The 23,883-nt window shown below is 45.4% G+C and overlaps 1 protein-coding gene across 4 annotated transcripts; it reads left to right on the top strand.

Moving 5' to 3' along the window:
- The first annotated feature begins 1,947 nt into the window (after positions 1-1,947).
- RGN (regucalcin) lies at positions 1,948-19,840 on the top strand. 4 transcript variants are annotated; one of them, XM_073901896.1, is made up of 7 exons: positions 1,948-2,110; positions 3,705-3,884; positions 5,909-6,091; positions 14,873-15,088; positions 17,123-17,254; positions 17,627-17,781; positions 19,264-19,840. In XM_073901896.1, the coding sequence occupies exons 2-7, from the start codon at positions 3,722-3,724 to the stop codon at positions 19,312-19,314; spliced, it is 900 nt and encodes a 299-aa protein (XP_073757997.1). In that variant the 5' UTR covers positions 1,948-2,110; positions 3,705-3,721; the 3' UTR covers positions 19,315-19,840. The 4 variants fall into 4 exon arrangements, with proteins under 4 accessions (XP_073757997.1, XP_073757995.1, XP_025713753.1 ...); XM_073901894.1 differs by lacking the exon at positions 1,948-2,110 and adding an exon at positions 2,276-2,394; XM_025857968.2 differs by lacking the exon at positions 1,948-2,110 and adding an exon at positions 3,322-3,409.
- Positions 19,841-23,883: the final 4,043 nt, after the last annotated feature.

The raw sequence follows: 23,883 nt of genomic DNA, 5'->3' as shown, positions 1-23,883 counted from the left end.
ACACTGACATTTTTTGAAAATAAAGCTACCTCCTCCCTACCACACACACACACACACACACACACACACACACACACACACACACACACAGAGCGAGCATGTAGTTGAACAGCCTCTATGTGTCAGCACCGTGGTGGGTCCTGCAGAGCTGGGGGTGAATGAGATGCATCCCTGCCCTACGGGACTCACCATCTAGTGGGTCATTTTGGCAGCAGATCAAACAGGGTAAGACAAGCTCTCCAGGAAGCTGACAACAATCTGGGCAAGAAATGGGGACTTCTCACACAGTCTGTTGGTCGGACCATGGTCGCATTCCCAGGTTTGTGGAGAATAAAGTGATTGTTGGGTATGATTGGGTACGATTAATTTATATTTTATCAGGATTCTATAAGCACATACTGCGACCACAGTTAACACATCGACATCATTTGCCTCCAGATGCTACAGAGGACACAGTTTGGGGGAAGGGTCTGGGCTAGGATACAGTTTGGGGCATCGTCAGCATTAAGGAGGCAGAAGAAGCCACATGATGGGAAGAGGGCCCAACAGAACCCCAGAGAAACCTCTGGGGATCACAGTCCCGCTCTTTGCCCCACCCGCGAAAGTGTCCTCCAAGTTCTTATTTTTCTTTTTTAATTTTATTTTATTTATTTGGGGGGGCGGGGTAGGGGCAGAGGAAGAGGGAGAAGCGGACTCCACGCTGAGCGGGGAGCCCGACGCGGGGCTCGATCTCATCAACCCTGAGATCATGACCTGAGCTGAAACCAAGAGTCAAAGCTCAGCCGACTGCACCACCCAGGTGCCCCCACGTTCTTATTTCTCTACTGAAGGTTTGGCCTCTTTGCCAGATTTTTCCCAGCTTGACCTGCAGCCTTGGGAGTCTCCTCACTTTGTAGACTCGTGTCTTCCCATCTGTAAATGGGGACATGGGAGAGCAGTTGTCTTAAACATCTCCCAGGGTGAAGGCAAAATGATTGAGACCGCAAGTGCCCATTACTCTAAGTTACTAAGCTGAAACTTTGAGCCCAGATTGCTCCAAACCTCGTGTCTTTGGAGCTTGATCTCTGGCCTTTCCTCCTTAGTGAATTCGAGAGAACTGGAATGCCACAGTGATTGTGATTTGAGTGTAGGTTTTAGGAGAGTGCAGATGGCCAGGAATGCGCGCTAGATTGGGAGAGATCAATAATGAGATAGCACCGGGGCCCTGGCTGGCTCAGTCCGTAGAGCAGGCGACTCTTGATCTCAGGGGTCATGAGGTTGAGCCCCATGTTGGGTGTGGAGCCTACGTTAAAAAAATTAAAAATGATAATGACGTAGCACTGACCTGGGATTCAACACATACAAGAAAATGCACAAATCTCAGGTGTCCCACCAGATGCCTTTGCACCGTACATACTTTTGTGCAACTCAAGCCTCCATCCAGATAGTCTCCATCACCCCAGAAAATTCCCTGGACCCCTTCACCGTTACTCCCCGGCTCCCATCCCCCAGCGGCAACCCCCATTCTGTTTACCTCCCTCCCCTCATTTTTTTTTTAATGTCTTAAATTTGTAGGTTATTTGGAGAAAATATGGATGGCGAGATAGGCTCTTAAAGGAGAATGTGAAGCTGAGCGCTGCTTAGGATCCTTTATTCCATTTGATTTTTTCAAATCCAATCAATTAAAGCCTTTCCTCTACCCCCACCAAAAAACGCTTTCCAAGAGCTGGCCTCCAGCCAGCAGTCTTTCTCCCACTAGGAAAAGGGTGGATTTGTTTAACCGCTTTGTTCTTTCCTTTTTAACCTGCTTGTGTTTAACCGGACCCTCGACCCCAACCTCTGTTAGGCATTTTAACAATTTCTCTTGTTTAAGTAAGAGGGAAACTTTAGCTCTCCGTCCAAACTCCGAGGCTCAGGTTCACTGGGCTCCAAGCCTCTTCCCCGCCCCCCGTCCCGGCTGGCCTGGTAGGATTCTTCCAGGAGCCACGGAGGAGGGGGCCAGCGTTGGGGGTTACAGTCCCCAGCCCGCACCTCCAGGCCGCTGCCACCCACCTGCCGAGCGGCCGCATCCCCCGCCCAGCCCTCCCGCGCTCCGGCCTGATCTTTGCGCCGCCTGGGAGGCACCCGCCCGGTGAGTGCCGGACTCGGGCCCGCCTCTCCGCCCGCTCTCCGGGGAGGAAAGGTCTGGCCACAGCCGATCGAAAGTCGCTGGGGCCCCCTGGAAGGAGACCGCCCCCCGGCCCCCCCGCCCCTGCCCACCCGGGGATCCGGGCCCCCACCCCCAGCCCCGCGCGCGCGCCCCACTCGGCCAGGCCGGGGACGAGGCGGGCTCGACCTTCAGCTTCCCGGGGCCTCGCGGTCGCCCGAGGCTGCAGCGGCGCCACCGGAGCGTGCCGAGGCCCCTCCGCCGCACAGGTACCGCAGGGGCGGCTGCCCCGGCCAACGGGCTCCGTAGCCCGGGCAGGGAGGGACAGCGGCGGGTCCCCGGCTTGCACGCCGGAGGAGCGCCGGGTTAAAAGTCGCTATTGCAAAAGTCCCGCGTCTGATCCTGGGCCTTATCTCAGATCGATAACATGAAGGCCTTTGGAGCCTGTGCCAAATTTTAACAGCCAGCGAGGATTCCCAATGCTAGGACGCTGGCGTCAGGATTTAAGATTTGAGCTGTGTTTCTTAAAAAAAAAAAAAAAGTAATGTATCGACGGGAATATAAAACCAAAGATTGTTTTTCTTTTCGCCCCTGTCATGAATTCGCCCATCCGTGGGTGAGCCTACTCACTCCCAAGCAGAAAGGGAGAAGGATGACGATGCAGACAATTTGGGTCAGCATCTGGGCGGAGTCTGGGAAAGAGAGGAGGCTTTGGAAAGTTGCCTCATTTTCCTCTCCCACGGGGTTTCTTGGGTAATGTGCTCTTTTTTCCTTCTCTGTAATTTTTCTTTGTCTTCTCCCTGTTCGCTGGTCACACTCTGGCCTCAACTCCCAGCAGAGAATGTTCCTGCCTGTGGAGTTCAAGACTCCTTGCCAAACTGGCACGGTGCCTTCCCCGGGCGGCAAGAAATAGCCAAGGGGCTGTCAGTTCCTCCAGTGGCGCCCAGACCGTGATCTCTTCCTGGCCTTCCCTTGTGCCAAGTTGAAAATGGGTGTCAGGTCCCATTTAGTGTATTATCACCGATGACCATAGTTCTAAAAATGCACTTTGGAAAAATGCAGAGTAAGAAGGTTCTGGCCTTTGCACGGTGGGTTGGAGAAGGGAATCAGCACCATCAGGGGATGGGGGAGGGCAGTGGGAGCTGGTGACCTGCAGGCAGGGAGGGGCCACCAATGAGGGAGCTGCCCGCCCCCCCCATCTTTGGGAGCTAGGGCGCAGGCATAAAGGGCGGCCTTCCCTCCCCTGAGCAGCCAGCTCTCTGAGGGTCACCGACAGATACCAAGGTAGGGATGTTGGGGTGTTGTGGTTTTTTTCCTCTCTTGTTTAAAGATAGCTTGAAATCACGCCCTGGGAAGTTGATCGAAGGTGCCTCACGTTATGGACTATCTGCTCTTTCTTCATTTTCCTATATGTCTCTTCCTGCCACATTGCCTGTTCTGTTCTGATTGAGAGAACATGTTTTTCCAGTTCCGAGAGAAACGCAGTCTGTATTGGGATCTTACCAGGGCCTTAAGCCAGGTGTTTTGCTGAATTTGCTCCATGCGATTACATTTTTCTGTCATCTCTGCTACCTTCCAGAGAGCTCCCTGTTGACGATGTCTTCTATTAAGATCGAGTGTGTTTTGCGGGAGAACTGCCGGTGTGGGGAGTCTCCGGTGTGGGAGGAGGCGTCCAACTCGCTGCTCTTTGTAGATATTCCTGCAAAAAAGGTTTGCCGGTGGGATTCGCTCAGCAAGCGTGTGCAGCAAGTGACTGTGGGTAAGGATGAAGGCCCTGCTCTGCCCAGACAGGGGGGGGGGGGGGGGTGGCGGAAGTTGTCGCCTGATGTGTCATTCCCCAGGGAGCTTCTTGTTGAAGGCTACTAGATGAGCTTTAAAACTTTTGGGTGGTCATGCCCTCTCTAGCCACACACTGTGTCCTCCCACTTGGACCCTGGAGTAAATTCTGGATGGTCAATACTTTCCTCTTCCGCTGTGGGTGAGGGGCAACAGTCCACATTTGGTGTTGCTGACAAGGCACTGTAGGGTCTTTTCCTTAACATCTTCAGATCACAGCTTTAAAAAAGTCGGAGACCCCATTTGTGGCACAGCAAAGTCTGTCTGCCTTGGGTCGGGCCAAGCCCTTAATTGGCAAAAGAAAGAGAAAAGAAAAGAGCAGGCATATCCCTTCTTTGAATGTAAAAAGAAGACTTACAAAGCATCAACCAGGACTATCTGTTGACTGTACAAAATAAGATTCATGACAAATTCCAAGGGCATTTGAACGTGATTCTGTTTCCAGAGGAGGGGTTTCTCATTCTATGGCCCAAGCCTAGGAGCTTGATTAGAGATAAGGAAGCTTCTTGTTTTGTGTTAATGGGAAGAGATGCCAGGAATTCCTGTGACCTTGGGACAGTCTCATCCCAGAACTGGCAACCTCAAACTTTTTTTTTTTTAATGGGAGGGAGCAGCTCTTTAATCCACCCAGGGATTATGGGTGTGACTAGAGGCAAAGTGACTGGGACCAGTGGTCAGAGCCGGGGAAGGGGGGGGACCCCACTGCTTTCCCTAGTCTCTCTTTCCGAGCATGTACACATTAGGGGGATATTCCTACCCCTAATCTGCAACCACACCCAAAACATGGAAAGGGTTTATGGTATCAGTTAACTTAGGAAGTCACACAAGTGAGCTGACAGAAGTCTCCGGGCACAGGTCGGGATCCACAATGAGAATGTGACCCTCCCAACACTGTCCTGCACATTCCCTGGGCCCTTCAATGGCTGGAATCAACTTCTGAACAGGGCTTTGAGCTAAGAGCTGCTCCCAGAGTACCAGCGCCTTGCACTTACTGAATAGGTGCTTAGAAAATGTTTTCAAGGGGTGCCTGGGTGGCTCAGTCGGTTAAGCGACTGACTCTTGGTTTCAGCTCATGTCATGATCTCAGGGCCCTGGGAATCGAGCCCTGAGTTGGGCTCCGTGCTCAGCAGTGAGTCTGCTCTTCCCTCTCCCTCTGCTTCTCGTCCCCCACTCTCTCTCTCTCTCAAATAAATAAATAAAATCTTAAAGAAAAGAAAAAGAAAATGTTTTCAAAATAAATTCCTTTTTTTTTTTGAAAGATTCTATTTATTTGTCAGAAAGAGAGAGAGAGTACGAGCACGAGCCGGGGGAGGGGGCACAGAGGGAGAGGGAGAAGCAGGTTCCCTGCTGAGCAAGGAGCCCAATGTGGGACTCCATCCCAGGATCCTGGGATCATGAGCTGAGACACCCGGGCGCCCCACAACTTTCAATTAAATACATGAAATAGGGCCCCTTAAAAAAGACAAGTCCTGGATCAGAGGGAGGGAGAGAAGTCGCAAAACCTAGTTGCCAGAACTAAACACGGTTTGTGTCTCTGAATTTCCTGGAGATCAGGTGAATCAAGCATCGCTTGCTCCATGACAGCTACTCCGGGGTCCCCCTGTTCTCCCCCACCCCAGTTAGGAACCCCCAGCCCTTTGAACTTGATGTGGCACCTGCCCCATTGTAGGGTAGCTGCAGCGATGTGACTTCTCTGCTGCTCCCACTAGACTAGAAGCTTCCGGAAGAGTTGGGTTTCATTCACCTTCTTATCTCTGCTGCGCAAGGATACTGCTCAACGAATATACTTGGTTCTATAGCCTTCACCATTCAACAGAAGGGAGAGGGCACTCGCATTGTCAAAAGAGCTGGAACCCTCTTCGAGATGCCAGGTGGCGGGATGCCCGCGGGGTGCCGCTCGGCCACTGGGCTACTTACTCCCTCTGACAGCTGCTTTTGCTTCTGCAGATGCCCCCGTTAGCTCTGTGGCCCTTCGCCAGGGAGGAGGCTATGTCGCCACCGTTGGAACAAAGTTCTGTGCTTTGAACTGGGAAGATCAGTCCACAGTAGCCCTGGCCACAGTAGATAAAGACAAGAAAAACAATCGGTTCAATGATGGGAAGGTGGATCCCGCTGGGAGATACTTTGCTGGTACGGTTTATCTCTAACCCCTATTGACAGAGCTTGGGAGAAAAGCAGGACTTAGGCTAAGTCTCGCAGTTGTCGTGGTAAAATGTTAACTCATAATGCGTCTTGGGTTCTTCTTTTATTATTACTTGAGTTTCTTTTCTCTTAAAAAAAAAAAATCATCCCTGGGCGCCTGGGTGGCTCAGTCGTTGGGCGTCTGCCTTTGGCTCGGGCCCTGATCCCAGAGTCCTGGGATCGAGCCCCGCATCGGGCTCCCTGCTCGGCGGGAAGCCTGCTTCTCCCTCTCGCACTCCCCCCGCTTGTGTTCCCTCTCTCGCTGTCTCTGTCTCTGTCAAATAAATAAATAAAATCTTAAAAAAAAAAATTCCAGGGGGCTCCTGGCGGGCTCAGTGGGTAGAGCATGTGACTCTGGATCTTGGGGTCGTGAGTTCAGAGTCCCACGCTGGGGGTAGAGTTTACTTAACACAAATGTAAAAATAAATAAATACATAAAATAAAGTTATTAAAAATGAACTGTTAAAAATAATTTAAAAATTTTTTTAAATCCCATGAGAAAAGCTTCAGAAATATTCCTTTCAATTTGTCTCTGGCAGAGACTAAAATGTGCGTGGTACTTTTGTAGTTTAAGTGAGCTCTATTTTTCTATTATTTTGTGTTTTTTTATTTTAAAGACTTTTTAAATTTTTTTTTAAAGATTGTATTATTTATTTGACACACACACACACACAGAGAGAGAGAGAGAGAGAGCACAAGCAGGGGGAGCGGCAGGCAGAGGGAGAAGCAGGCTCCCCCCTGAGCAGGGAGCCCGATGAGGGGCTCCATCCCAGGACCCTGGGATCATGACCTGAGCGGAAGGCAGACGCTTAACCCACTGAGCCACCCAGGCACCCCTAAATGAATTTTACAATAGATGTTTTGTGGTAGTTGGTGATGTTTAAATTGGAAATAATTTCAAATTTATGGGGGGAAAAAGGTAAAAATAGTACGAACAACACCCATCTATCCTTTACCTAGATTCACCTGTTGTCAACATCTTGTCCCATTTGCTTGCTCTCTCTATATATAAACATACTTTTCTCCAGAATCATTTGGAAGTAAGTTGCATATATCACATGCCTTAATCCCGAAAAATACTTCCAAATACTTGGGAATTTCCCAAGAAAAAATGACATATTCTTGCATGACCATAGTATAGTTATCAACTTAAAGAAGTTTAACATTGTTACAGTTTTAGCTGATGTACTATCTCTACCCCAGTTTTGTCCATGAACCAAATGACGTCCGTTACAGCATTTTTCCCCTCCGGCACAGGATCCAGTCTAGGATCATGTATTGCATTTAGTTGACATGTCTCTTTAAACCTCTTTCGTCTGGAACAGAACCTAGCCTTTCTTGTTTTTTATGACACTGCCGTGTTTGAAGAATACAGTCCTGCACAACTCCCCCCGTTTTTAATAGAACATTCCTCAATGTTCCTCTTGTTTTTGTGTTTGTCAAATGTTTTCTTGTGATTAGATTGATGCCGTACATTTGTCGCTAGAATACTGCAGAGGTGACGCTCTGTCTTTGTCCAAGTATCCCCCTGGATACTATGTCCCTCACGGGTGATGTTAGTTTTGATCACCTGGTTAAGGTCTTCTCAGATTTCTCTACTGCATAGTTACTATTTTTTCAAAGATTTTATTTATCTATTTTAGAGAGCAAGAGCAGAGGGGCAGAAGGGCAGAGGGGCAGGGAGAGGGACAAGCAGACTCCGCCCTGAGCATGAGCCCGTCGCAGGGCTCGATCTCACAACCCTGAGATCATGACCTGAGCCGAAAGCAAGAGTCGGAGGCTTAACCGACTGAGCCACCCAGGTGCCCCCATAGTTACTATTTATAATTGCAATTCATAAACATTTTGTGGGGTTTATTAGTTGTCTATTGCTGTGTAACAAATTCCCTGAAATTTAGTGGCTTAACATAACAAACATTTTTTTTTTTTTTTATCTCATATAGTTTCTGAAGGTTAAGAGTCTGGATGTGGCTTAGCCGGATGGTTCTAGTTCGAGGCTATATCATGAAGTTGCAGTCAAGCTGTTGGCAGAGGCTACAGCCTCAGAAAGGGCTGGAGTCTCTCAAAGGGCCTGGAGGATTCGTGTCCAAGCTCACTCACATGGGGTTGGCAGGAGGCTTCAGTTCCTTACCACATGGGCCTCTCCATGGGGCTGCTAGGGACATGGTTTCCCCAGGGTCAGGTATATACAAAGGGTGTGAATGACCCCTGGGAGGCAGGGGTCATTCGCAGCCATCTTGGAGGCTGGCTACAACATGGGGAGAGATGCCTTAAGACCAACCAAATATCCTGGTCCTCTTCAAAACATCTCCCTTGGGTTTTACATTTGTTGATGATTCTTGCTTGAGCCAGTGTTGACTGTGATGGTTGGAGAATGGCTTACGTCCAGCCTTCCGTGAATGTTAACTCTAGTTTCCAATTCAATAGTGCGTTTCACATATGTTCTCATTTACTTCCCCTCATAACAAGTTAGCCAGAGTTGATCCCAAATCCCTGCTGTGTCCACCTCCCCACCCCTCCCCTTCACATTCGAAAACCTTGCTGCCGTGGCCCCGTCTGCTTTCAGCATGGAAGGTACGTGAGGTCTTGAGCAACTGGCTATGGCTTGTTTCCCGTCTTCCCAGGCTTTACACAACCATAGATCTAGTCCAGGACAGGTGGAAAGATTTAAGATGAGAATCCACTGGAAGCCCTTCTGCCACTAATTTCTGCAGTGTAAGGAAATATGATTGGGTACCCTACCTGCTGTTGAAATTGAGTTTCTCTCTCCTTACAGCTGTAGTTTACAGTTCTGTGGCACTTTGTGAGACAAAATAAAGGTGTCCTCGGAAGCCTGAGTCCTTAGCCTGGGGTCCCCAGTTCTTAACCTGTGCCCTGAGGAGACCCCTTAAAATCGTAGGTCATGCGCATCTGCCGGAAGCACCTGAGAACCTTTTTCTAGAGAGTTCATAGCTTTCACCAGGTGCTAGGAGGTGTCCCTGGACCAGAAAAGGGTAGAGTCATTGGATAGTCGGGATGGAGTCTCAAGGTGGTGGGTGGAATCCTGGTGTCACCACATCCAAGGTCTGACCTGTCTGTGTCCACTACTAGATAGTGATGTATGAGCCAGGGCTCCAGCATGTCCTTTCCCACTGAGGTAGAACCCTTTCCAATCAGTGGGGAATTCACATTCATGTTCCAGGCATCTCTGTCTGTGAGGCAGACAGTGGGGAGGAATATTAGTGAAACAAACCCAACAGCCCCATAGCCGGAAACTGCTGTGCGAACATCCTTCTCCCCTGGGAGGGAGGATTTACCCTGTCTTGCTTGCTATTCAGGCTTCCTAACTTTTGTCCGTTTTCCTTTAACTCACTTTTATTTCACATGGAACTTGGTATACTAGATGAACGTCCCAATTTCTTCATTACAGTCAAATTCCGCTCTGTCCCCCAAGATCACACTCAAGTCTGAGTGTATATCCTATGTGCACTTGAGAAGAACGTGTACTCTGCTGCTGTTGAGTGGAGTGTTCGGTAAATGTCACTTAGATTGGTTGATGCTGTTCAGTTTATTTCTTTGCTGATTTTTCTATCTGCTTGTATCTATTACTGAGAGAGGGATGCTGACGTCTCCAACTGTAATTATGGATTTGTCTATTTCTCTTTTCAGTTCTGACTTTTGCTTTGTGTATTTTGAAGCTCTGTTGTTAAGCACATACAAATTTAGGACTGCTATGTCTCCTTAGTGAATTGACCATTTTCGAATACGTAGGACCCCTGTGTATCCCTGATATTTTTCTTTGCTCTAAGTATATTTTGTCTGATGTTAACATAGCCCCTCCAGCTAATATTTTAATCAATATTTGCATGGTGTACTTTTCCCATCCTTTCATTTTACGTGATCTATATCATTATAGCTGAAGTGAGTTTCTTTTTTTATAGTGTATTATTATAATTGTTTTATTTGATTATTAGTTATAGTTATTAATCTCTTACTGTGTTTAATTTACAAATTAAACTTTATCACAGGTATGTATGTATGTATAAGAAAAAATATGGCATTTATAAGGTTTGGCTGTATCTGCAGTTTCAAGCATCCACTGGGGGTCTTGGAACATATTCCCGGTGGTTTAGGAGGGGACTACTCTATTCCCAACGCTGGAACAGACTGACAAACTTGGTTTGCACTAATGGAGTAGTGCTTACCCAGAGGACTCCGTCAGGATCACTGAGGGACATCCTAAGGACCAAATATGGCTTAACCCAACTCTCTAGAAGTACTGGCAAAGTAGGTATAAAGTAGAACCCAAATACTTAAATTTTTTAAAAATATCCGCAGATGACTTTAATGTAAGGATCACTGCAATGACTTGATGGCACTGACTAGTACAGCATCCCAAGAAAAATTATTGTATCACTATTCAAGGCAGTATTCCTATGGTGAGAATTCCAATCACATAGGTAAATAAGCCAGGAAAGAAATTTCTGAGACAGCCAGCCATTCACTTTTATGCAAGTTTTATCATGTGAGTATCCTCTTATAATGCTTAGTCACAACATAATCTGAGCTGCCCGTCTAAGAATCTAGAGCCAGAGTGTTCAAAAGAATGAAGTGAGTTTCTTATAGCCAGCAAAGAGTTGGATTTTTAAAAAGTTGATCTTAACAATATCTTAATTGATGTGCTTAGATTATTTACATTTAGTGTAATTATTGATACGCTCTTAGATCTACCATTTTGTTATTTGTTTTCTCCTTTTCCTCTGTATTTTTTGTTCCTCTGTTTCGCCTTTTCTGCCTCCTTTTAGGTTGCGTGAACCTTCTTTTAGAATTCGATTGTAATTTATTTATGGTGATCTTTCATTGTAGCTCTCTGTATAGTTTTTCAAGGGCTTCTGAAGGGATTGCAAAATACACAGTTAACCTTTTGCAGTCTATCTAGAACCAAGATTTTACCACTTCAATTGATCATCGCTTCTTTATGTGATAGTTGGGTTTATATACATACATACAAATCCCGTCAGAAAATGTAATTTTTGCTTTTTTTTTTTTTTAAAGATTTTATTTATTTATTCATGAGAGACACAGAGAGAGAGAGAGCGAGAGAGAGGCAGAGGGAGAAGCAGGCTCCCAAGGAGCAGGGAGCCCAATGCGGGACTCGATCCCAGGACTCTGGGATCATGACCTGAGCCGAAGGCAGACGCTTAACCATCTGAGCCACCCAGGCGCCCTGTAATTTTTGCTTTTAACCATCAGAAATATTTTAAAGAACTGGGGCGCCTGGCTGGCTCAATTGGTGGGCATGCGACTCTTGATCTCGGGGTTGTGAGTTCAAGCCCCATGTTGGGTATAGAGATTACTTAAAAAATAAAATATCTTAAAAAAAGAAAAACAAAATAAAATGTTTAACAAAATAGTATTTTCAAGAACTAAAGAGGAGAACAGCCTATTATATTTACTATTTCTGTTGCTCTTCCTTCATTCTGATGTTCCAAGCTGACTTTTGGTATCATTTCCCTTCCCTTAAGCAATTCTGTTAGAGCAGATCTACTGGCTGTGAATTCTCCCAGTTTTACTTCATATGAGAAGATCTTTATTTCACCTTCATTCTTTTTTTTAATCTTTTTATTGTTATGTTAATCACCATACATTACATCATTAGTTTTTGATGTAGTGTTCCATGATTCATTGTTTGTGCATAACACCCAGTGCTCCACCCAGAACGTGCCCTCTTTAATACCCATCACCAGGCTAACCCATCCCCCCACCCCCCTCCCCTCTAGAACCCTCAGTTTGTTTTTCAGAGTCCATCGTCTCTCATGGCTCATCTCCCCCCTCCGATTTCTCCCCCCTTCATTCTTCCCCTCCTGCTATCTTCTTTTTTTTTTCTTAACATATATTGCCTTATTTGTTTCAGAGGTACAGATCTGTGATTCATCAGTCTTGCACAATTTGCAGCGCTCACCATAGCACACACCCTACCCAATGTCTATCACCCAGCCACCCCATCCCTCCCACCCCACCCCTACTCCAGCAACCCTCAGTTTGTTTCCTGGGATTAAGAATTCCTCATATCAGTGAGATCATATGATACATGTCTTTCTCTGATTGACTTATTTCACCCAGCATAACACCCTCCAGTTCCATCCATGTCATTGCAAATGGCAAGATCTCATTCCTTTTGATGGCTATTTCACCTTCATTCTTTTTTTTTTAAAGATTTTATTTATTTATTTGAGAGAGAGAGCACATGGGAGGGGGGAGGGCCAGAGGGCAAAGCAGATTCCCTGCTGAGCAGGGAGCCCGATACGGGACTCGATCCCAGGACTCCAGGATCATGACCTGAGCCGAAGGCAGTCGCTTAACCAACTGAGCCACCCAGGCGCCCCTCACCTTCATTCTTGAAAGATATTTTCACTGAATATAGAATTCTAGGCTGACACTTTTTTTCTTTCAGCAAATGAAAAATGTGTGCCTTCCAGGGCGCCTGGGTGTCTCAGTTGGTTAAGCGTCCGACTCTTGATCTCAGCTCAGGTCATGATCTCAGGGTCAAGAGTTCAAGCCCCCATGTTGGGCTCCACGCTGGGCAAGGAACCTACTTTAGAAAATGAAAAAGGAAAAAAAAAAAAAGCATCACTTCCTTCTGATCTCCATGGCTCCTCATGAAAAATCAACAGCGATTGAAATTATTATTCTTCTATATGTCATATGCCATTTTTCTTTCTTTCTTACAGATTTCTATTTGACTTTGGTTTTCAGAATTTTGATTATGATGTGTCTGGGTATAGATTTCTTTTTTTTTTTAAGATTTTATTTATTTATTCATGAGAGACAGAGACAGAGACAGAGAGAGGCAGAAGGAGAAGCAGGCTCCCAAGGAGCAGGGAGCCCGATGTGGGACCCGATCCCAGGAGTCTGGGATCATGACCTGAGCCGAAGGCAGACACTTAACCATCTGAGCCACCCAGGCGCCCTGGGTATAGATTTCTTTGGGATTATCTCCTGTTTGGGCCTTGCTCAGCTTGAATCTGTAGTTTTCTGCAATGTTGTTCACATTGGTTAATTTCTTTTTAAAATTTTTTTTAAGATTTTAATTTCTTTTGTAATCTCTAGGCCCAACGTGGGGCTCAAACTCACAACCCCAAGATCAAGAATCACACGCTCTACCGACTGAGCCAGCCAAGCGCCCCTGGATAATTTCTACTGACCTGTCATTCACTACACTAATTTTGCTTTGTCGTCTCTATCCTGCTAGCAAATCCATCCAGGCAGTTTCTTTATTTCAGTTATTTTCTTTTTCAGTTCTAAAATTTTTATTTGGCTGTTCGCTGTGTCTTCTACTTCTTTGCATTGCCAAGTCATATTGGATGGTATCCTAGACCTTTTGACTATTATTTTGAGACCCTGAGTCTTGTTTAAATCCTATGGAGAATGTTGATATATTTGTCCTCGTAAGCAATCTATACGTGTGTTTAGGTTCAGAATGTTTAACAGAAAAGCTCTAGCCTGCTCTCTGTGAGGTGCCATTAGGATCTGGCCCACATGTGGGCCACTCAGTGGCCAGTCTGAGACTTAGGAGTTCTAACCACAGCTGCATTCTCAGTCATCGGTATGCTAATTAGAGCCAGATTCGTGCACATACAAGTAGAAGATGAGCCCAGAAGATCATAAACAACTTTATGGAATTGCATTCCCGAACAACATCCCTCTTGATTATCTCCAGGTACTTTTCCATTTTCCTGGAGCTGTCCTTGTCATTCCTCCAACCAGAAACCACCCATCTCTAGGACGGTGCTGTCTCCGGGGCCGAGCAGCAGGAGGATAGAGAGAGAGAGAAACCATAGAAGCAGCAGTGTTTGGCTCTGCCCTTCTGGAGCTGTGGCTTCACCCAGTTGGAGAGGAATGTCCCCTTCCCCTGAGTCTTGATTTCTGCAGTTTCCTGTTGCCGGCCACTCTGCTGTTACTACCCTTGCTGCAGGATAGCCTGCAGACTGAAGAAAGGAGTGAAAAAGAACCAGGGCCTTTCTTCCACTCTCCGAGCCACAGGAGTTTCCTCTTCTGCTCCTTGAGCCAGATTGAGAGGGTTTCTCTTGGCTCTCTGTCTTCACCACAGTGCTCACTTCCAAGCTGCAGGCTGTGTTGAGTTCAGGCTGGGACATACTGGAGAATAAAATGGAGAACTCGCCACCAATTAGGCAGCACTGCAAATTCCGCTGTTCTTCCCTGGCCTGCCTGATATTTACTTTTCAGAGTTTCTCAAATAGCTCCACTTTGTCCAGATTGTGTAATCGCGCTCAGTGGGAGAAAGTGGGGTTGGTGGAGATGTATGCCTTCTTATCCGGAACCAGACCTGTCGGTGTAATTTTCATTTGCATCATAAGCAAGGTAGTCATTTCTTTTTAATGTAGGACCCAGATTGGGATTGTAGAATAGTTTCTTTGACTTTTAAATTTTTTTAAAGATTTATTTATTTATTTTGACAGAGAGGACGTGAGCACAGGCAGGGGGAGGGGCAGAGGCGGGGGGGGGGGAGAAGCAGGCTCCCCACTGAGCAGGGAGCCCAATGCCGGACTTGATCCCAGGCCCCTGGGATCATGACCTGAGCCAAAGGCAGACGCTCAACTGACTGAGCCACCCAGGCGCCCCTAGTTTCCTTGATTTAATGATGGGGAAGGAACCTTGGTCATAAAAGGTGGTGTAGGGCACAGGGCGAGGTGCTGTGGAGCTAAACTCAGTGCTTTTGGGGTCTTGTAGGCACCATGGCCGAGGAGACAGCCCCCGCGGTTCTGGAGCGGCACCAGGGGTCCCTGTACTCCCTCTTCCCTGACCACCACGTGGAAAAGTATTTTGACCAGGTGGACATCTCCAATGGTTTGGATTGGTCCCTGGACCACAAAATCTTCTATTACATTGACAGCCTGTCCTACTCCGTGGATGCCTTTGACTATGACCTGCAGACAGGAAAGATCTGTACGTACTTTTTCATTATTCTTCTTAATACTGCTGGGGTTTTTTTTCATATGTGTGTAACTAGGAAGCTGCCTCTTCCTCGACTCATATGAAAAGGCCCTTACTTGTCAAATAAAGAACTGGCTGATGTGATTATTCCAACAGAGTCATAATTACCCAGACTCAACTATGCTGCCAGTCAAACCATGGCCCTCAACACACCTAACTGGCCACCATTGGCATAATATGAACAGATCTTCATCCCCCTTCTTGCTACCATCACTAGAAAGAGGCTCACCATCCTGTTCTACAAGAGGTGCCTATAGGCAAATAATATACAGCAGAATGAGATAAAGGAACAGAATGGAAAGTTAAGGTTTGGGGTTGAAATTTCTCATTTGTACTCGAGTTAACCAGAGGCAAATACTCAGAGACGAATTAATAATCTTCCAAAATGGAAGAGTTTAAAAAGTAGCTGCAGAGTGTTCAATTCCATCAGTGGGTTCGACATGAGCTATAGTTGGAAACTGGGAGGGAAGGAATTCTTGAGAAGAATTTAGAAGGGAACACTTGAAACTGTTTTGTGAAAGGTGCCAAACCGCAAAAGCAAAAGCAATAATAAAAATGACCTGGAAAAAAAAAAAATCACAAGACTCTCGTGTAGATTTAACGAGAGGCAAGTTATTTCAGTACAGATGTTTTGCTTTGAAATACAGAGTGCTCTTTTTTATGACTGTTTTTACCCATTTTTACTGACACATGGTTTTAACTTTTTTTTTCCCCATTATACCTCGATGCAATTACTATAATGACCTGGATTTTCTAGTGTAAAGTTCCTCTGGAATTTGATGTGGTTTTTCTTTGTTTGTTTGTTTTTGTTTTTTGTTTTTTTGGTATACTGTGATTCCCTCTTTTGGGCCAGCCCGTTGGCTCCAGAATACCCTGCCTTTCAGAAATAAGGTCTTTAATACTGAGTTTTTTTTTTAACTTTTATTTTAATTTTTTATTGTTATGTTAATCACCATATATTACATCATTAGTTTTTGGTGCAGTGTTCCATGATTCATTGTTTTAATACTGAGTTTTGATAAGATGATTTTGGAGCATTCAGTCCGGCAGAAACAGAAGGCACACATCTTACTAGTTTTTGCCTATGAACCGTTCACATGGTACCATTAAGTTGCCTTCTAGATCTTGGAGTTAATCAAAGTTGGCATTTTTATAAGGAAAAACAACAAAGGTCTAACCGCAGATGGAAATGTATCCGAGGTGGGTGTGCAGAGCTTCAGATCAGGTCAATCTGAAAAAGAACTACTGGTATTTTATTAAGAATTCTACTTCCTTTTAGGGGCGCCTGGGTGGCTCAGTCGGTTAAGCATCTGCCTTTGGCTCAGGTCATGATCCCAGGGTCCTGGGATCGAGTCCCTCATCAGGCTCCCTGCTCAGTGGGGAGCCTGCTTCTCCAACTCCCACTGCCCCTGCTTGTGTGCTCTCTTTCTCTCTCTCTCTGTCAAATAAATAAATAAAATCTTAAGAAAAAGAATTCTACTTCCTTTTTCCTCTCCTCCTCTGAAAGCTTAGACAGATATATTTGTACCCAAACTAAAGAGAGTGTAATCACTCCCAAATCATGTGGTAAAAATTCTTTGTTGAGGAGTGCCCACTCATGTTTCTGGACATTTTTGCTTTATTTTTTTTTTAATTTAAAGATTTTATTTATTTATCTGAGAAGGAGAGCACAAGCAAGGGGAGAGGCAGAGGCAGAGGAAGAAGCAGGCTCCCCGCTGAGCCCCAATGCGGGACTCAATCCCAGGACCCTGGGATCATGACCTGAGCCGAAGACAGATGCTTAACCCACTGAGCCGCCCAGGTGCCCCTGGACATTTTTGTTTTAGAGTTAGGAATTCTTCTGAACCATCCCATATGCCAGACCCTGGATAAGCAAAAGTGATCAGGATTTACAGTCAGCTTGAGAGCTCCTTGTCTGATGCTCAGTATTGAGTGGCCTGTTGTTTTGTCGTGTGTGTGTGTGTGTGTGTGTGTTTTTAACCCTAGCCAACCGCAGAAGTATTTACAAGCTGGAGAAAGAAGAACAAATTCCAGACGGAATGTGTATCGATGCTGACGGGAAGCTCTGGGTGGCCTGTTACAATGGAGGAAGAGTGATTCATTTAGATCCGGAGACAGGTAGGCCTGCAGCAAAATTTTTAAAAAAATCCCTGCCATGTCTAGAAAAAAACGAGACACTAGTGACTAGAGAAACTTCATTACTAATAAAGTTCTATAGAGATATATTCAGAGGTCTCAATAGGATGATTTTGGAAATAAAGGCCCAAGATAGGGCCCCAAATTTATAGTCAGAACTTCTTTTCCTGCGGAGGTAAGTCTTTTTGCCCAAAACAAATTGTCAGGGATGGTAGGTTAAATACCTGGCTGAAGTCTGACCTCCCCAATCCTTTTCGAATATCCCTAACCCTCGCTCGGCAAGGGGTCCCGAACGGTTGTGCAGGTTGGAAATTTGCTAGAGCTGGACTTTCAATAAAATATTTGGTGATCTAGGGAAAAGACTCCAAACTCTGAAGTTGCCTGTTGTTAAAACAACTTCATGCTGCTTCGGAGGGAAGGACTACTCTGAAATGTACGTGACCTGTGCCCGGGACGGAATGGACCCCAAGGATCTTCTGCAGCAGCCTGAAGCTGGTGGAATTTTCAAGGTGATCTGGCTCTTTCTTTTATGTTGAGGGTGAGGTGGGAGATCCTTGGCTAAGTAACTGAATGATTACTGTTTTTTCTTTTTTTTTTTTTATTTGTTTGAGAGAGACCACACACGCTCGAGAGAGAGTGAAAGAGAGCATGAGCAGGGGAGAGGGGTAGAGAGAGAAGGGGGACTCCCCACTGAGCAGGGAGCCTGACACGGGGCTCGATCCCAGGACCCCGGGATCATGACCTGAGCCAAAGGCAGACGCCCAACTGACTGAGCCACCCAGCACCCCGATAAGTGCTTTTTCATACTTCCAAAACATAATTCTATTTAGCGTTTTTTTTTTGTAGAGAGAGAGAGAGCAGGTATGTGTGTGTGCATGTGCCCACACAAGTTGGGGCAGGGAGGGCAGAGGGAGAGGGGGAGAGAGAAAATCTTAAACAGGCTCCATGCCCAGCATGGAGCCGGACCCGGGGCTTGATCTCAAGACCCTGATATCATGACCTGAGCCGAAGGCAGACGCTTAACCAAGCCACCCAGGTGCCCCTCATTTTTAAGTTCATCATGCTAGGCTTTTAAAAACATTTTATTTAGATTTCCTAGACTGTAAGTCCAAGATAATGTGTGTAGCCTACTTTGTACAGTACTTCAAAATAGTTTTGTGCTTCAATAGTAGTGTTTGCTGAAATTCTGTAAATCAGTAGAATGGGCTTGGAAAACCAGTGTTTGAAACATGTTTATGAGATCAGTTGATTGTTTTGGTGTCACAGGAATATCTTTGGGTTTCTTAACTTACTTTTTGCAACAAAACAAACACTGAAGGGGCACCTGGGTGGCTCAGATGATTAAGCGTCTGCCTTGGGCCCAGGTCATGATCCCAGGGTCCTGGGATCGAGCCCTGCATCAGGCTCCCTGCTTGGCGGGAAGCCTGCTTCTCCCTCTCCCTCTACTGTTCCTCCTGCCTGTGCTCTCGCTCTCTCTGTCAAATAAATAAAATCTTAAAAAAAAAAAAACCACTGATAAAAATTATGGACCTCTCAGACTGAAAAGAAATAGGAATCAGGACGCCTGGGTGGCTCAGTCGGTTAAGCATCTGCCTTTGGCTCAGGTCATGATCCCAGGGTTCTGGGATCGAGTCCAGCATCGGGCTCCCTGCTCAGGGGGGAGACTGCTTCTCCCTCTGCCTGCCACTCTCCCTGCTTGTGCTCACTCTCTCTCTCTCTCTGACAAATAAATAAAATCTTTTAAAAAAGAAAAGAAACAGGAAGATGGCAGGAATAAATTCAGTTTTAAATCGAAGATGGTTCTTAGTTGGATTATTATCAATGTGAATAATTGGGTTGGACCTAACCTAATCAAGTAATTCCTTTTTATGATAGGAAATAAAACAAGGATAATTGGTGGCTAAATATATTATTATGAATCAAAGATGCTTTTGAAGAATACCTGTGAATTACCTTTTAGCGAAGTTTCTCTCTTTTCTTTTTTTTAACAGATAACTGGCCTGGGGGTCAAAGGAATTCCTCCCTATCCCTATGCAGGATGAGTGGCAGGCCTTCTTTCCTACTGGAGGAACTTTTGAAGAAATGTAGAAAATTCTAGAGCTGAAATTTCAATCTAGTTACAAAAAAGCTAAAGAAATGATATTATTAACAGGGTTAATTTTTTTTTACAATTTTTAAAAGGTCGAGCATTTTAGCAAGGGGTGACAGGTAGTTTAACTAAAAAGCCTTCTGCAAGGGTAATACAGATTTACAAAGAATGGTTCAACTGTCAATCAGCCTCTTGATTCTTTGCAAATTGCTAGAAGGGGAGGGGGGACCATGTCTGTTCTGCGTTCCATACTTATACCTAAAGCTTCAAAAAACTAATAAATAATGACTTATTATGATTATGTTCCTTTTTATTTTTATCATAAGCTTATAAAATATACTGCAGTGCTAACCTACCTTCATATTATTCTTCCTACATGCTATTTTTTGCAAGCTAAAATATTACTGGAGGATAAGAATTAAACACTGGCAAAATCCATGGCTCCAACTGTCACCTAATAAATGTAAATCATTATTGTATGTCTTTTTGGTGAATTGACTTTTTTCAGTATGTAATGTCTCTCTTTATCCCTTGAAAATCCACTGAAATCCATTGAAAATCCATCAAGGTTACATTTTTTTTAAGATTCTATTTTTTTAAGTAATCTCTATACCCAACATGGTGCTCAAACTTACAACCCCAAGGTAAAGAGTCACATGCTCTACTGACTGAGCCAGCCAGCTGCCCCATCAAGTTTAAATTTTTTGCTTTCAACCATAAAGCATGTTTTGAAGAACTCAAAAGGAAAAGAATAGTCTATTACCTTACCAAGCTATTTACCATTTCTGTTGTTCTTCCTTCATTCCTGATGTTCCAAGTTTCTTTCTGTCTCCTTTTTATTGTTTAAAGAACTTCCTTTTTTTAGAGTAGGTCTGTTGGCTATGAATTCTCTCAGTTTTACTTCATATGAGAATGTCTTTATTTCACCTTCATCACCGAAGGCTATTTTCACTGGATATGGAATTCACAGTTGATAGTTCTTTCCTTTCAGCCTCTTGGCACTTCAAAAATGTGCCATTTTCTTCTGGCCTTCATGGATTCTGATGAGAAATCTGCAGTCTTTGAAATCATTATTTCCCTACAGGTAATGAGTAATTTTTCTCTTGCTGATCTCAAGATTTTCTATTTGTCTGTAGTTTTCAGCAATTTGATTATGATGTGTCCAGATATGTATTTCTTTGGGTTTACCCTGTTTGGGCTTTGCTCTGCTTCTCGAATCTGTAGGTTTATGTTTTCTTACCTAACTTGGGAAGTTTGGGCAATTATTTCTTCAAATATTTTTTTCTGCCTCACATTTCTCTTTCTGAGACTCTGAAGACTTGAACATCAGACTTTTCACTGTTGTGCTGCAAGTTCCTGAGTTTCTGTTAAATTTTTTTCCAATATTTTTTTCTCTCTGTTGCTCTTTTGATCGATCTTCATGTTCACTGGTTCCTTTCTCTGTTCTCTCTGCTGTTGAGTCCATCTGGTTATTTTTGTTGTTGTTATTTTATTTTTAAGTTCTAAAATTTGCATTTCCAGTTCTAAAATTTCCATTTCTATTCCAATACTTTAATATTTGTTTGGAGAATTTCCATGATTGCTCAATCATTTTTATATAATAGCTGTTTTAAAGTGCTTGTCAGATAATTCCAACATCTGCATCATCTCACTCTTGGCACCCATTGATTCTCTTTTTCCATTTGAATGGAGCATTTCATTGTTCTTTGTATGATGAATAATTTTAGATTGTATCCTGGATGCCCTGAATATTACATTATGAAACTCTAGGTCTTACTTAAATCCTATGAAGAATGTTGATACATTTGTTTTAGCAGACAATCTACATAGTTAGGTTTGGTCCAAAAGTTCCATCCTATCATCTGTGGGTGTTTCCAATGTCAGTTGTTCTTACAGGCTTTGCAGTGTTATTTGGGTCTGTCCCATGTGTGTATCACCCAGTGGTCAGTCTGGGACCTGGGAAGAGGTCTAGCACTAGCTCGCTTCTCGGAGTCTTTGATATGTTAATCAGGATCCAATTCGTGTACATGGAGGTCAGGAGCTGGGAAAGCACTCCATAAGGTTGTTTATGAATACCTGGGCTCAAACCCAGCCTGCAAAGGCCTTTTCATTGAGGCTCTCCAGGGAGCATGGTGGGTCTGAAGCCCCAGGACAGCTTTCTCTCCAATCCTCACTGCAGTCCACTAGTTGTCTGATCTTAGCTTGGTCCTTTCCCATCCTCATTTCTCAATCAAGGGAGTTCAGAGAGCAATAAGGCTGCCATGGGGCTACTCTCAGGACTCCAAGGAGTGTGCAGCAGGCCTTTTTGTAGGCCATCAGGAGACCAAAGATGATCTGAAGCACAAAACTGGGGACCTCCTTCCCCATCCCCCATGTTACAGCTGGCTAGCCTCCTCACTCAGTTACTTCCAGCCCATTTCTAATTCAAGGTAAGTCAGAGAGTGGTGGAATTGCTAAGGTGTTCCAGGGGCCAAGGAGGAGTGTTCTGAGGACTTTGAGGAAGGAATCACCTAGAATTGCAGGTGATCCTAAGCCCCCAGAGTGGCTCTCCTCTGTTTCGGACCCCTGAACCTGGAAACTCAACCTTGTGGGACCCAGGCTAGCCCCCACCCCTGATGGTGGAAACCTCCCCCATGACAAACCTTAAACCCCTGTACTATCTGAGTCTTTTCTGGCCAGTTACTCAAATGGCCATCTAGTTAACCAAACTTCTAAAAAGGACATCTGCTTGATAGTGAATTGAGATGTCTGGCCAACCTGATTTACCAAAGGCAATCTGCCATCATCCTTGAGGATTCCTGCACATTTCTTGCTGGGCATGCCAAGAATGCAAGGCCATGACCACTCTTCACACAAGCCATTTCTGAGAATTGTGTTTGTAGCAAGCTCCCTTGATAAATGAAGTAAGATGTCCTGACAGACGAAAAGCAGGCTTGTTAATGCTCAGTATAGGAGCAATCAATCTTACACATTCAGTGTTCCCTTCCTATAACACAACTCACTATGTATGCAGGCATGCATCTAGGCCCACCTGTATTAGCCATTGGAGAATCAGCTCAAACATCTGACACTCTGGCTACTGCTTTTGCTATGAATAGTAAAGTTCTTTATCTCTGACCCAGGAGTCTCATGTCTTCTACTTGTATCCATGAAACAGGATAGCTTGTTAGCTTGCAAGTAGAATAAAATCTCAGACCCTTTACAGTCTGGACATTGACCTGCACCCATCAGACATTGAGTCGAAGGGCCTCAGGCCAGGCACCAACACCAGACTCCTCATACCAGGCACTAAATCCTGTCTTCCTCCTGCCAGATACCAACTCCCAACCTATGCTGCTAACTATTCCTTCCCCGACTCCTCCTGCAGAGGCTAACTCCACACTAACAGCTCCGGAGCCTAATTCCTACTTTTTGCTTCAGATACTGAGTTCCATCCTCTCTCCAGAGAGTGAGTCCTGACCTCTCCTGCCAAGAATCAAGTCAAGACTCTGGCTCCAGGGGATAAGTCCCAACCTCTGCCACCAGGAGCTAGGTTCCCCAGTTCTCCCTCCAGAAACCAAATCAATACTCCTCCTCCAAATGCTGTCTTGATTTCAGCTTCAGAATCTAAGCCTCTGCTTGTTAGTCCTGAGATGAAATCTCCAATTTTCACTGCAGAGGTGAAGTCCCAACTTTCACGAGTGGTCACCAAAGCGGTCTAACGGCCTGACATCAAACAGAGCATTTCATGACACCATTACTCGTGCAGAGGAGAAAAGAGTGGAAGGGACTGGCAGTCTTCCACAGAGGGTACAGAGTCCTTTTAGAACTGATCCTAAGAAATCCAGGAACAATAAGAGACCCTGAGCAGGGCCTTCCTACCCTCTGTGGCTGGTTGGTCTTCAGATAATGAACTCAGGCACCTGGCAGTCCCATTTCTTGGGTAGAGAAGGTTGGAGAGCAGTGAGATTGGCATGGAACAAACTCAGGGGCCAAGACCAAGGGTGCAGAGGCCTTTTAGGCAGGGTCCACTGGGGAAAAGAGGTAAACCCAAATACCAGCACATGCTCCCCCACCAGAGTTGGCTGGACATGCACCTGAACCTGGGTATTTAATGGCCCCATCTCTTGTGCGGGGGAGGAAATTGTTGATAAGAGTGGCACAAGTCAACACTGGAGTTCTCCATGGTGAGTGCAGTGGCCTTTCAGGAGGGGCACTACAGGAACTGGAGGGATCTGGAGCCCCAAGCAGCACCCTGCCCCCCACACTCCACGTCTGGCTGCTCTTCCAGTAACTACCAGGGATTTATGGCCCAGTTTATCACGTGGGGGAAGTTGAAGAGCAGTGAAATCCCATGGGATGACCCCAGAGGCCAATGTGAGGGGTAAAGAAATCTTTCAGAGGTAACTTCTATGGAACAGGGACTATCTGAAACCTCATCTAAGCTCCACCTTTTTCAGCCACTTAGCCACCTGACATTGTCCTGGCCGTTCTCTGTTGCCACGGTCTGGAAGGTTGGTTCTTTGTTGCCATGGTCTGGAAG

Source organism: Callorhinus ursinus, unplaced genomic scaffold (assembly GCF_003265705.2).
Source record: "Callorhinus ursinus isolate GAN/ISIS: 27379988/994484 unplaced genomic scaffold, GSC_fseal_2.0 scaffold16, whole genome shotgun sequence".
Lineage (NCBI taxonomy): Eukaryota > Metazoa > Chordata > Mammalia > Carnivora > Otariidae > Callorhinus > Callorhinus ursinus.
The sequence above is the reverse complement of the archived record's forward strand: the minus strand, read 5'-3'. Positions and strand labels throughout refer to the sequence as shown.

Bases quoted from the DNA above. Each gene is read 5' to 3' on its own strand.
- RGN (XM_073901896.1), top strand. From the start codon at position 3,722: ATGTCTTCTATTAAGATCGAGTGTGTTTTGCGGGAGAACTGCCGGTGT. The intron at 3,885-5,908 runs GTAAGGATGAAG...TTGCTTCTGCAG, and splicing joins TGTGCAGCAAGTGACTGTGG to ATGCCCCCGTTAGCTCTGTG. The intron at 17,255-17,626 runs GTAGGCCTGCAG...TTGGTGATCTAG, and splicing joins TCATTTAGATCCGGAGACAG to GGAAAAGACTCCAAACTCTG.